Source organism: Rhipicephalus microplus, chromosome 1 (genome assembly GCF_043290135.1).
Source record: "Rhipicephalus microplus isolate Deutch F79 chromosome 1, USDA_Rmic, whole genome shotgun sequence".
In the NCBI taxonomy this organism is placed as follows: domain Eukaryota; kingdom Metazoa; phylum Arthropoda; class Arachnida; order Ixodida; family Ixodidae; genus Rhipicephalus; species Rhipicephalus microplus.
The window spans coordinates 284,728,203-284,742,525 of NC_134700.1; the positions used below are offsets into that span (position 1 = coordinate 284,728,203).

Consider the following 14,323-nt stretch of genomic DNA (forward strand, 5'->3'; position numbering starts at 1 on the left):
TGATTGATTGATATGGGAGGCTTAACGTCCCAAAACCACCATATGATTATGAGAGACGCCGTAGTGGAGGACTCCGGAGATTCAGACCACCTGGGGTTCTTTAACGTGCACCCACATCTGAGCACACGGGCCTGCAACATTTCCACCTTCATCGGAAATGCAGCCGCCACAGTTAAGATTCGAACCAGCGACCTGCGGGTCACCAGCCGAGTACCTTAGCCACTAGACCACCGCGGCTGGGCTCAGCGTTGACACTTGTGCATAGCCAGTCTGCATGTCTAGTAGGCCACGCAATCTTTCGAGCAACCATACCGACGTCTGCGAATGCCAGAAAGTTTTGCCTACATGGCTGGATGTTCGCGCATTCTACACAAATGTAAAATGTGCTGTGTTTAGAAAAGTGCATATGTTTGTAAGTACCTATATGTACCTGATTTCGGCTAGTGAAAAAATAAAGGTAAACTCTGCCTGGCTCCCCATTTTTTTTAGACATGAATAATCTGTATCACAGGGGTTCGAGCCTGGAATGACGCGCAGCACCCCATAACTTGTCGACACCTATGAAGGCGTGAATCAAACAATAGGCCTTACAGAAAAAAATGCTGTTATAAGAATCTCTTAATTATTAGAGCAGGTGGTAGAAACTCCGGAATAACTTATGGGAAGATTTGAATTTGATTTTGTCAAAACTGGCAAGTTTTCACAAGCGTAATTTCGTATTACAAAAAATTTGAACTGCGACCTGAAAAACGCATTCAGCAAAAAAGAAATTACTTCATATTATGAATTTCTTCATAGAAGCCCTTGCGGCGAACGCAATTGAGAAGAACTTCGACAAAGATGTCTGCATGTGAGCGTTAGAACTGTGAATGCTCTGGTTATATTTTTTCCGGTTTGCTATTTTCTTTTTCTTTGCTTGTTCTTTTTTTGTTTCAGGTATGCTGCAAAACATCTAGAAATGTAGTAGCTATGGTGTCCACCTCCTCAACCTCTCCTCAACAGCAACCTCTCCGCAGCAATAAATCCGAAACCAAACCAAGCAAAACAGAGTTGTTAGCAACTACTTCAGTAGCAGGTATGCACAACACCTCCTTTAAGTGACGCCCACAACCACTCACCAACGTTCGCTTATCTTTAGAAAGGAATTCACTGAGCAGGTCACGTTGTTTCACAAAAATACCAGTGAACCGATACGACGTTTAAGACTACGTTGAGCAAGGCTCATCGTTACACGACGACGCAGCCAGCTGGCTTTACAAGTATAACCGCGGTTACGTGCTATCAGCAGTTAGTCTTCTCCGAGCATGAGCAAGATTCACAGTTCATGGTGGTCATGGTGCGCGAGTGTCTGCCTGAGTAGTGCACTGACAGCATGACCGTTTGTTGGCCACCCCTGTCGGTGCCACCTGGTCGACTCCCCATGCAGGGCAATCGTTTTAGCAGTCCGCCAAGGCCACTCCGACCACCACGGCACCGTCTCTTCTCGAAGTAAAGGAAGATGTAGGGATTGATGGCACTGTTAGAAGCGGAGATGACGCCAAACAGAGCGACCACGTTGGCGTCGAGAATTCCAGGGTTGCCAAAGGCCAAGATGACCTCCTGGACCATGTACGGTACATTGGTCACGAGGAACGCGCCGAACACCACCGCCGTCATTTTCAGCGTCTTTACCTGCGTAAAGAAAGGAAAGAACCCAAGCGGACGTTTTTCGTTCGTATAGAAACAGCTACGGAAAAAAAAGAAGACACACTTGATCCTTTCAATATAGCAAGTTGTTTAACACGAAGGTCCAACCTGTTTTTACAAGAGTACTTTATTGTTCATTATACATTGGCAAACGAGAGCGTGTACAATGTCTGTGTTTGGCGGCTATGGCACCCTCTGATGTAGACACATCTACGTTGATCTTACTGGCACATCTTAATCTTGACGAAGTAAACATGAACTCGAACACAGCGTATGGGGAATCGTGCGCAAAGAGGGAATCGATGAGCACACAGTAGACACCCTAGTACTCGATGTGCGCTCGTGAAGGGCCTCATCAATTGACGAAAGAAATGGCAATGTGTGTGCTCTCCAGAAATTCGATAACCTTATCTTCTGTAGATGTATCCACAAAGGAACGTACAAAAGAACATGAGAGGCAGAACTCATATCTCTATCCCTAAACGGCCGAAGTCGTTTCGCTTGCCACTGGCGTGTCTGTCCTTGCAGCAAAACCCTCACGCAAACTAGCGCAATTGACATGTATTAAAAGGGGGAAATTGGGGGGTGATCCTCAAGTGCGCTGAGACTACCAAAGCACGTTCACCCGGTGTTAATTAGTGGCACGATGCGTGCAGTACTTCAACTCTCCACGACGGCCACACGACGCCATAATATTACCCTCTAAAAAAGGTGTTGACCGTGCGAACCAAGTCAATACCCTCTACATGATGTTCACCATGGTGGCCGTAGCAAAGAGAAAGCGCGAAAGCTATACGGCGGCTTAGTTAGGGCTTGTGCATGCACGTCGGTATGCCAGTGGTTACTGCTGCGCTCAATTTTTGTTATCGCCGACCACCCTGCGGAGCGTATAGCCGTAACGTACAGAGAGAACGACCGTGTGTTTGACTCCCAAGCCATGTAAATGAATAGAATTTCGTCTTTTGCGTTTTATGTGTTCTCCACTCTTGTGCATTTCATACTGACGCTACTACATCCGGGACAGAAATGATGTCAGTGAAGCATTGGTTGACACTGGCAAGAATCCCTTTCGTGTTCGAATATTTAGGCGACCTTAATGTTCTATTTTATTTTTTTAATGACGCTCGCCCCAAGTGTTTGACGAAGGTTTGGTTAGTTTGGGTAGACTATAAGTGAAGATCGTCGTCGACTAGCACTGCTTCCGCGTACACACAATTGCTTTGAACCAGTTGTTCACCACCGTTCACTTCGTTCACTTCAATATGTAAACTAATGAGCGCAATAAAAGTGTTCTGTAGTATGTGTGTGCCTTTTTGACGACACCAGCTTATAGACACCAGTGTGCTGTTCAATGAATACTAAGTTATCCAACTCCAACACTTGCTTTGTCCATACGTGTACTAAAGTTGTGTACTGATATGCGTATTCTATTTAACTTTGCTCAAACCGGAACTCATGTTTCGGTTGGTTGGTTAGTTTGAGGGGGAGAGGGAAATTCATTATTGTGGGTTAGTTCAGAAATATTCTCTTCAGATAAGACAATCATAAAGCAGTCGCCTAATGAAATCTATAGCTGCGTATACGTGCATAAAACTCGTCGTTCCAACTCTAATCCCTTTCTTTTTTAACGGACACGTCGTCAAAACGTAATGCCTTCAAAAACCATCTAGCTGAACAGCTACTGAATGAAAGGAAAAGATGTTGAAATTTATTTGCTATTGCTAAGAACTTGTAGGTGTCATAATTTTAATATAAAAAGACGCACGGGAACAAAAGCACTCTCCTGTGTTTTCTTGGCTACCTATTCTCTGGGCTTCAAATAGTAATGTCTGACAAAAAGATAGATCCTCATGATTTTTACTTCCTGTTACTGTATCAGGGCAACGTCAGAAAAGTTACATTTTACTTTGCTTGTCGTTCCTTATCAAGTTTTCATTTTTTTTCGTTCAAGGCCTGAGGCTACCTGTATTAAGGAGTGCGCTCACCTTGGGTGCCAAAGCGCTTGTTCAAAATAAAAGATTATTCTGTATATCTCCTATTTCAAAAAATTAATAATAAACATATTTTTTGCTCGTGAGAAACCCATTTTAGTGAGATCTTCAGTTACGACACGTCCGTAAGCGATTCATTCTACTTTACAGACACACAAACGCCCCCGTACAGGTATGCGTTAACATGATGGATATCTACTCTCCTCCCAACAAAAGACAATTTGATTGATTTGGGGGGTTTAACGTACCAAAACCACCATATGATTATGAGAGACGCCGTAGTGGAGGGCTCCGGAAATTTGGACCACCTGGGGTTCTTTAACGTGCGCCCAAATCTGAGCACACGGGCCTACAACATTTCCGCCTCCATCGGAAATGCAGCCGCCGCAACCAGGAATCGAACCCGCGACCTGCGGGTCAGCAGCCGAGTACCTTAGCCACTAGACCACCGCGGCGGGGCAACAAAAGACAATTCACTTTCTTATTGTAATCTATAATTACATCACAATTTTACTTCTCGCTTTCTTTCAATTTGTTTATTTGCTCCTCGTGAAACGTGTTCTCATTAAGCGACATTCTCATTTACCGCTTATGTCAGTAGTTAACTCATTCTCGGTACCATGTTATCTTAGCCAACAGGAAGCTAATTATCAAACACGACTTCCGAGCGCACGTTAATGCAGACGCACGCTCGATTTCAAATGATTGAAAGCAAAAAGAAGCACACGAATACAAGTGCAGTATCGATTGATTGATATGTGGGATTTAACGTCCCAAAACCACCATATGATTATGAGAGACGCCGTAATGGAGGGCTCCAGAAATTTTGAGTACCTGGGGTTCTTTAACGTGCACCCAAATCTGAGCACACGGGCCTACAACATTTCCGCCTCCGTCGGAAATGCAGCCACCGCAGCCGGGATTCGATCCCGTGACCTGCGGGTCAGCCACCGAGTACCTTAGCTACTAGACCGCCGCGACGGGGCTATAAGTGCAGTATCAAGGCGTTTGTTTTTTTTATATGAATTGCTAGCAAGCCTACAGTTTAGTCATCTTGAGGAAAAAAAGAAACAAACATTTAGTGTAAGAGAACCGCTACTCCATGAGTAAGCCTTAAACCGAAATTATGGCTTGCTCGTCAGCGTTGTAGAAAGGGCGAGGGGAAGCTGCAAAAGGTGGTAGAGAAAGGGAGAGTAAGCGAGACAGAGTTGAACCTTTGTTTTTTTTTTTGCTACGTTTTTTTTTCTCGTTATTTAGGTTCCACATGGAAAGGAATTTTTTTTTTAGTTTTCTGCGATTCTCTCCAACTATACATGGTTACAACCTTATAACAGAATATCATCTCTAACTACAGCCATCTCGGACACTCCCACATAGAATTTGCATAAGCGTTCCATCCATCACACTGATTTCCATGATGTGGAACACTACTAAAGCGCTTCAGGCAGTTGGCGTTCACTAACAGGTCTGGGTCACTAGTTTTAGGTCCGAAACATCGAAAAACTGGTAGACTTCTTCCCCATATCTGATATCGCTGCTCAGCCAAACGTAATGTATTACGTAGTAACGATGAACAATTAACTCTTAGTATACGTAACAAGTTACATTTACCGAGAAAAAGTTCTTACTGCTTCAATGGACACCAGCCAGCACGTCGCGGATCATTGGGCGGAGCTTACATGTTTTCGATTGGTTGTAAATCCCTGAAAAGTTTTCATCTAACTCACTCAACTTGCAAACATGTGTTGTCACCTGGAGGCAAAGCAGTCCTGCTCTCTGTGAGATATTTGCGTGTCCTGGTTGTCTGGGAACTTGGCGTATCATTGCAGAAAGATGCGATTAAACTGCCTCCGTTTTGCATGCGTTTTGATGGTTCTCGCTGTTTACGCATCGAGCAATCACCTTCACTGAGAACGAAAGTAATTTTCTGGCGTGTTCGGGCGTTAATTAGGCTCATTTATCCTCCCACGTGTAAGTAAATGTTCACATGGCACCGGCTCTACTTTCATGCTCGTTACAGACAGTCGACCGCGCGGAACGGTGGCACGACACGAAAACATTGCTCGCGTGGTCTGGATCGCAAGACCTGTTCATGCGTAGGCGTCATCTGGTCCTCTCTTTCGGATGCCGAAGCGGCAATAGACGGGATTTGGTTTTCGGAGGCTACGCGTGGCGAGTGGCAAGGGCTTCAAAGCTCATTTACTCGCATCATGTTTGTGCGCTGCTGCAAAACATCGGCTTTCGGAGCTCGTAATGAACCGCAATTGAAAAAAAAAAAACATTCTTCGAGCGGTCACCTGAGGCACCACCATCACATTCGACCGAGAGTGGAAAGGAACGGGGGTTAATCCGTTATTCCTCCACCTCGCCCGGCAAAACTACCGTACTTGAAATAAAGTTTATTCATTCATTCATTCATTCATTCATTCATTCATTCATTCATTCATTCATTCATTCATTCATTCATTGTGGCATGACGCTCTTCATTGGGCGCACAACTTCCAGCGCCCAAGTAAGGTTCATTATGAAACCAGGTGAGGAGCACTTTATCAGCTAAAAAAATAATTGAAATGAAAAAAAAAGAATCATGCCCCATATGTTTAGTAAGCCAAGCACAAAATGAAAGGTCGAAATGCGCAGGTAAGGACTGAACAATATGATAACTCCTGTTCGGACCACCCGGTACAACGAAAAGCTCTAAGAGCTCCGCTCTTGAAAAGTCTACCCGTAGTGAGAAAGACCGCAAGTAACGCAGCATGTAATGACAAGTAGCCAGCTCCACATAGTATCAAAATACAACTAAAAAAAGAAGAGAAAAGAAAGAAGAGAAAAGAAAGAAAAAAAGAAAGAAAGAAGAAAAAAAGAAAGAAAGAAAGAAAGAGAGAGAGAAAGAAAGAAAGAATGAAAGAAAGAAAGAAAGAAAGAAAGAAAGGGCTAGCCCACTCTTATGTTGAATCGCAATGGCACATCGTGAGCACTCGGCCGGATTTCAAAGGGAGCGCGTAACTCCGAGCGAGATCATCCTCGCCAAATCTGCCATTGGAATGCATGCGAATCGATGGGAGCAGTGACTAAGCGCGAATGTAGCGAAGGCCGCCAGGCTAGAGAGGATCCACATGGTCCCAGCAATCTGTTTTGTTTCTGCAAACACTGTGGCCACTCCGCTGTGGCTGCTTCACGGGTACGCAGGGTCAACCACAAGTCTCGCAATGCGTGTCCCCGTACACGTCGCAATAGGAGAAAGTGTCTGCGGAAACATAGGAAAAGAGCATTTTGCCGGAAAGAAGTTCTCTCCCTCCAATCAACGCCAGAATCTAACCGTACCTTATGCTCTGAATATCACCGTACGACTTGGTTTACGTAGCGCATCATTTTGAAGCCTCCTGGTAGGCAGGTGGAAGATGACGTCAAAGGCCCGTTAGTACACAGCAGTCCCACACTCAACGCCTCACTCTGAAAAATCCTTGCTGTACTAAACACTTGTTGCGTCTATGTGTGATCTGCTACTCTCCAAGAGCAACAACACAAGCGCATGGTGCGAAGCGTTATTCTAGTTGCCAAGCGGCCCATGACAGCTAAACCACAGAGTTTCAAAAAAAAAAAAACTAGAGGAGACTCTGGCGCTACAGTCATTCAGCGACAATGAGAATGATGGGTAGTACATGAATTTGCCTAGTCTTCACGCTTGCGGGCTACGAACGTAAGTGTGGCTTCGTTTATGGAAGTGTCTTGTGGTTTTGCTTTTGTTTCGAATAAAAGAACAAATCGTTATGAACTTTGTCACCTGATTCGAATTGGTGAGGTTAATGTGGTTAGGTGGAACTACTGAACATTTGCGGATTGTAGTATGGAGACAAAGCAGCTCCAAGCCACGCGAAGCTACCTTGTTTGATATCGGCTACGACCGCTGCCATCACCCCCACTCACGCAGTATTGCCCGCGGACCGAACGTACGATGCGCTAGGGGACCTCATCAATTTGCACTTTATACGCGCCATGACGCTGACAGCGCTGGCAATGGTGATGGCGATGACGAAATCCCATCGAGACTGCCCATATAATTGCTATCGCTGTAATAGGAGAGACGCCAATGCCACGCTCGTCAGCTTGGCAGCCACCTACAGCGCGAGAAAAAGATGAAAAAATTAGAAGCAAAACAGAAAAAAAGAGAAAGAAAGAGGAAAGAAGGTGTATATCAGGGTAAATAATAATAATAATAATAATAATAATAATAATAATAATAATAATAATAATAATAATAATAATAATAATTCTTTCTTTATTCTGTAACATTACAGAAAGGTGGAAAAAGGCACCAAGGCCTGACTGAGGCTCCTGATCCGTTCACGAATTTGGCTGCAGTGAACAGATTATTTGTACGGTAAAGGCGTCTGGTACATTACCATCTCACAATACATCAAAATATAACAGCAAATCTCCCGAAGCAATAACATATAAGAAAAAGTTGAATGCATTGTCCGGTTCAAATACACATCACTAACATCAGTGGCACTCCAGTAAAGCGTACTTTGAGAATATTAGAGAAATTGGAAGGAAGTTGGCTATATTGAATTTTGTTTTCAAATAGCAATGATTTAAACAAACTCTTGGTAAATTAATCAATCTTGGTAAATTAATCACAAATTGTCATTTCATCATTTACGCCGATGATTGCACTGTCTTTTTTAAAGGCCAGGAATTATGTAGCATTCAAGCTGAAGCAAGTATGTTCTGTTCGAAGCTGAATGACTGGTGCAAGGCGAACAGCCTTGTATTGAATGAAGCCAAAACTAAGTGTGTTATATATCGTGCTCGCGGCGCGCTAGCTGTAGTACCTCAGGAGCTTGTCCTAGGTCCGTTCACTGTCCGCATTGAAAAATGCGTTAAGATACTTGGCATCATTTTCAACGAGCACATGTCATGGAATGACCAGGTAAACGCGGTTACGCTGAAATTGGCTAAGTCTGTAGGACTAATTAGCCGTCATCAACACATACTACCAGATAAAATAAAGAGATTACTTTACGATGTGCTTTTTAATTATCACCTATGCTACTGCTTCCTGGTATGGGGTAAAACTACAGCCCTTAATATGTCAAAACTGAGCGTGTTACAAAAGAATATGGTTCGACTTATTTCAAATGCTCCCTTTCTAGAACACACCGCCCCTCTTTTCAAACAGCATCAACATGTGGAAATATCAGATCTATATACTTACAAATTGCTTTGCTGCTACAAAAAGGCAGCACTCAGGAAATCGGACACACTTCTTAAACTCGCGAACCTTACACAAAAGGCAATTTCTTATCATGTCCGATATCAACCGCCTTGGCACGTTCCATTCTCACGCACACACTATGGAACACAACGCGCCCGACACGTCCTCCCAACAACATTAAACTATTTCGAAATGCAAGGAGCAGATGTTTTATTCCACACAAAAAAAATTAAAGTATGTTCACATAACAAACTTGCCTTTTCCAATATTGGAGTATACACGTGTTTCGCAAGTTATTGTGTTTTCCTTTTTCCTTCATTATTCATATATATATATATATATATATATATATATATATATATATATATGCGCATGCATATCAGTATATAACTGCGCATTGTACATTTTACTGTACTTGAAGTGCCTAATATATATCTTTCCATTCTTTTGTTTTTTCTTCTTCTCTGGCTTTGTTTTACTTTCTGTTTTGTTTTTTGTCCTTGTTTTTCTCTTCGTCTTTTTTCTTTTTTCCTCGTTACTTATCTTTAGCAAGTGTATAATTAGGTACATTTGACCTTGTTGTGCACCTGCGCCCGTAGTGAATGCACTATGATATCAATTTGAAACTGTTTAGCGACTATTATTATGCATTTTTCCCCACTTTTATCAGGTGCTGTACCCTGTCGTTTCGCCTCCGATGGGTGGCTGGGGCTTTGTCACGCTGTCATTGGACGGCTTTTTTCCCGGCCACCTTTTTTCACCGTAAATGTTTTTGTTTTTGGTGAAAATAAAGTTCTTTGATTGATTGATTGATTGATTGATTGAAAATCAATAAATTCTCAATGATTTAGCAATGCCGGAACTCGATAACTACTATGCTTTCTGCCATAATGGGTTCTTGTCCGTATTGTTCGAATAAGTGTCTTGCGAAGTGGATAACGAGCTTGCCCTTGTGGCTCATTTACGATGGGCAGTTTATTAGCTTTTATGTCTATTACACGCCTACAAGCGGTCACGCAAACCGTCGATATCATAAGCACCATGGCCCCGCCACGGTGGTCTAGTGGCTAAGGTACTGGGCTGCTGACCCGCAGGTCGCGGGATCAAATCCCGGCAGTGGCGGCTGCATTTTTGATGGAGGCGGAAATGTCTTAGGCCCGTGTGCTCAGATTTGGGTGCACGTTAAAGAACCCCAGGTGGTCGAAATTTCCGGAGCCTTCCACTACGGCATCTCTCATAATCATATGGCGGTTTTGGGACGTAAAACCCCACAAATCAATCATAAGCACCATGAACATCTGCATCCGTGGCTGGCCTGTGGCACGTGCAGCTACGAGCCAAGAATTTCCGCTTCCGCAAATGGTCTCTCGCCTCCAACGCAGTGAATGAATAACGTTGTCACGAGACATGGTTTATGATGGGGCTTCCGATTTCGACACTGGCGTTCTTTTTGTAAGGGCTGTGTGACTTCACGTGGGCATCCCACCTGATGCCACATCGAAAAAAATACGTGCTCGATCATGGAAACAATTTCACACTCGCCGACGCAGTAACAAAGTGATCTGGTGATTTGAAAAAAAAAGAAGCTAGAGACAGCGCATACGTTAAATTTCCTTCATAAATGCCAAAGCCAACCCAGCGTTCCTTTAGTTTCCTGGGCGTTCTCAAAGTCTGAAGGTAGTTGTGGGGCGTGCAGCCTCCTACATCGCGCCCAAAGAGCACTCCTGTGAGTATTCCTACCCTGTTACGTTATATGGCGGTGTCACAGTTTCAACGTTCTTTCACTTTCCGACCACGGGTCTACTCTACGCAAGCGCTAATAGTTTTTTCCGAAATTTCGCACATCTTTGCCCAAGTATGTGCGCTAAAGGTTGCGAAAGCTCGAATGCCCTCTAATGTTAATAGCGTTTTGCCTGAAACACCAAGTGCGTCTTCCTCGCATCTCCATGCAAGTAGGGTCACAAACATTAAGTAGGAGCTAATTACGTGTAATGTATTGTGCAATAGATTCACCAATTATGCGTGAGCTAGGAGAGAGGAAAACAGCATAGTTATCGGATCCGTCAACTCTAAGCAATGCGGAGCTTTTAAAAAAGACAGCCTTTGACAGCTGGCGAATCTATGGGGACCTGAGAAGTCAGCCCTTTTTTTTAACGTGCACAGAAGAACGTAGTTGGGTGGTACAAATCAGCCTCTTTGAGCTGGGTAGGTCGACGGAGTAATGAAACGGCGACTGCTGAACTTAGAATTTGGAATCTGTCAGCAGTGAAAGAGTATACATGCTTCACCAGCTCTTAACTACTTCATTGTGTGGTTTTTGCTTAGATAGTAACCATACAATAAAAAAGGTAACGAAGTTCACCAGGAAGAAAGTGTCCCGTTGACGATGTCATGCCAGCGCGATGAAAAAAGACAATACCGACCCTGTAAAACAGAGAGAGAGAGAAACAGAGAGAGGTGGTTAATAAAGGAAATGTTAGGTAGATTCGTATACACGTAGAAAACACGGGCCCAATTAAAAATACGTGTTTTTTTCTCTTTGGTAAATATATCTTGCCTTTGGCTAGCTGTACTCGCTAACGTTATTCCATTCAACATGATTGCGTGAAATTTTTCATTACGAACACTTCTTAAGTAAGTGCTTTCGTAAATACAGATCTGTACCAATTGCACTTGTAAGGAACACTATTTTCGCTGTGGCGATACCTCACAAAAGTTTACAAGGTCTCATTTCCTTCCTGCATTTCCTCTCCATTTCTCTCGTTCTCTCTCTAATCTTTATACTCTCCCTTTCTCAGTCTCCCCCATAGGGTAGCAAACCAGGCATGTGCCTTCTTAACCTCCCTGCCTTGCTGGTCTTCTTCTTCGTCCTCGAAGCCTTTTGTTCTCCCAAGTATAACTACCTATGTGTTAAAGAAAGCATTAAACTTCCTGCCTGAAATTTACCCGCTATGCAGATACCGCATGAAAATGAACTGTGTGAACGAGTAGTAGACTCGTTTAGGAACTGGCTTGCCAAAACTTTCTGACTCACAAGTTATCCACGAGTCGGTAACATTTCCATAAGGTAGAAAAACGAGTGCCTCACGGGCTATCGGATTGTCCAATAATGAAAAATAATAAATGTATTGCCATGTTACAAAATGGTTTTGTGCGGATCATGAATAGCCTCAGCACTACCGCCTTTACCAGCATTGCACGAAAGCGAAAACAGCGGAGTGAAGAAATATGCCATGATTGATATGTGGGGTTTTAACGTCCCAAAACCACCATATGATTATGAGAGATGCCGTAGTGGAGGGCTCCGGAAATTTAGACCACCTGGGGTTCTTTAACGTGCACCCAAATCTGAGCACACGGGCCTCCTTCATTTCCGCCTCCATCGGAAATGCAGCCGCCGCAGCCGGGATTCGAACCCGCGACCTGCGGGTCAGCAGCCGAGTACTTTAGCCACTAGACCACTGTGGCGGGGAAAGAAATATGCCAGTTTTTCAACAAGTTAGTAACGGGTAATGATTAAACTTATTTTACAAAGACATGTGGCGAAATCCTATGTACAAACCAACCTTTGCACGTGGCAGTGATGAGCTGGTCTGCTGTCCCATTTTGCCGCTTCTCGAACTGTGCTTCCAAATAGTCCACAGAATGCCCGTGTAGAATGTCACCAGCAGCATGAGTGGCGCCACAAACACCATGAAGAACACAAACCCCATGTAGATCTGGCGATGGTACAAAGGCGTGTCGCGGTCGTAGAAGATGGACGCGCAGAAGCATTTTCCGGGCGCGACTTCGACACTGTGAAACACGTACACGTTCGGCAACGATGGCATGCACGAAGCGAGCCACGTCACGACGGCCAATTTCCACGGGTCTGGGCTGGGTGTCAGTGGTTTGGCGATAGCGATGTGTCGGTCTACAGCAATGGTCACTAGCATGTAAGTGGACGAGACCAGCGCGAACGTCTGCAGAAACTTGAAGAAGCGGCAGAAGGCATCACCGGCTATCCACACGCGGCCCATCACTTCCCACACCACTTGTGACGTCATTGTGACGCAAGCCACCAGAAGATCCGCAATGGCCAGGTTAAGGAACAACACCCTCGCCTTAGAGACGCGCCTGTGGCGACGCTTGAAGACGAGCTTCCAGCAGACGATGGTGTTTCCGGCTACGGAAGCCACTATCATGACGATGATGATGACGATGCGAACTCTCTTGTGATACCGAGGACCGAGGATGTCTTCAGAGATAGTGGTAGTGACATCACTGCCATTTTCGAAATTGGCTCCATTTACTATGGCACAGGATATGTTCTCGAGTGCATCTTCCATTGCGTTCGAGTCAAGCGAAGGTGCTGTCAGATTAAAAGAATTTGGCTTTTCGAAAGACAAATCTTCGTATTCATCGCCCCAGCAATGTTGCAATCAAAATAAGAGAAGTTATTCACATAGACGACCTTTAGAGGCTGTTCTTTGTGAGAGAGGCATGAGGACAGGCCACTCCACGGAAACCGACTTGTCATCGTGATCGTCATCACTCTCCTCACATCTTGAGGTTCTGCAAATGAAATGAAACGAAGGAAATGATTTTTTTATGCAAAGAAAAGTGACCATGGCATACCCGCAGCTGCTTCTATGCACTGCCACAGAATTTTAGTCATGTGGTAATTCCCGTTTTCTGCCAGTATATTGCCTAAGACACCGTAATTATTGATCAGCTGATGGTCCAGTTTAAATATGTGAATAAAAGACAAGAAGAGCAGTAGATGTGAGAAAGTAAAGGAACATTTAAAGAAAGCCTCCACAAGCACAGCCATAAATGGCATTACTAAGGGTGCACTGACGTAAAAGCTGAGTTTAAAAAGCACGCATTGGTAAAACAAATGACCGTAGTGTTTGAAATTGTTCCTAAAATATGCATTCTATAACAGATAGTGTATCGCGAAAGAGGCTAGAGTGGCGAGTTGTAGAAAATGCAATTGTATGCGTCGGCTGCGCTTTACACTTCTCCATAAAAGAGAAAAAAAATCAGGAAGCTTTCGAAAGACATCTGTGACAGCTTCAGAATACATCTCCATTGAAGCAGTACGGCAAATAGGACATTTGGAACCACGCAAGTAAGAAATAAAATTCAGCACTGGCTTTATGAAGCAGTGGCTAAGCAAACAATAATAACTTGTGATAACAAAGGGCGAATCACTTTGACGTTTTCACGAATAAATGCGCGAAGACACGCTGGTTAGCTCTGTGTTGACAATAGATTTGTTCGCATAGTGCAATATTAAAAGACTGCACATTTGCTGAGATTCGCTCTTATAACTGCGTCACACTTGCGAATTATCACCGTCATGTCACTGCACGCAATCTGAACTCATTTTTTCGCAGTGCCGGTCGTATTCAGATGCGTACCAAAGCTTTTTCGAGAACCACTC

The 14,323-nt window shown here is 44.0% G+C and overlaps 1 protein-coding gene across 1 annotated transcript; it reads right to left on the bottom strand.

Moving 5' to 3' along the window:
- Positions 1–1,119: 1,119 nt before the first annotated feature.
- Positions 1,120–13,429, bottom strand: LOC119165442 (gonadotropin-releasing hormone receptor). The gene is made up of 2 exons (XM_037417623.2): positions 12,462–13,429; positions 1,120–1,671 (listed from the first exon to the last, which is right to left on the bottom strand). Exons 1-2 carry the CDS (start codon positions 13,221–13,223, stop codon positions 1,282–1,284), a joined length of 1,152 nt encoding a protein of 383 aa, XP_037273520.2. The 5' UTR covers positions 13,224–13,429; the 3' UTR covers positions 1,120–1,281.
- Between the last annotated feature and the right edge of the window lie 894 nt (positions 13,430–14,323).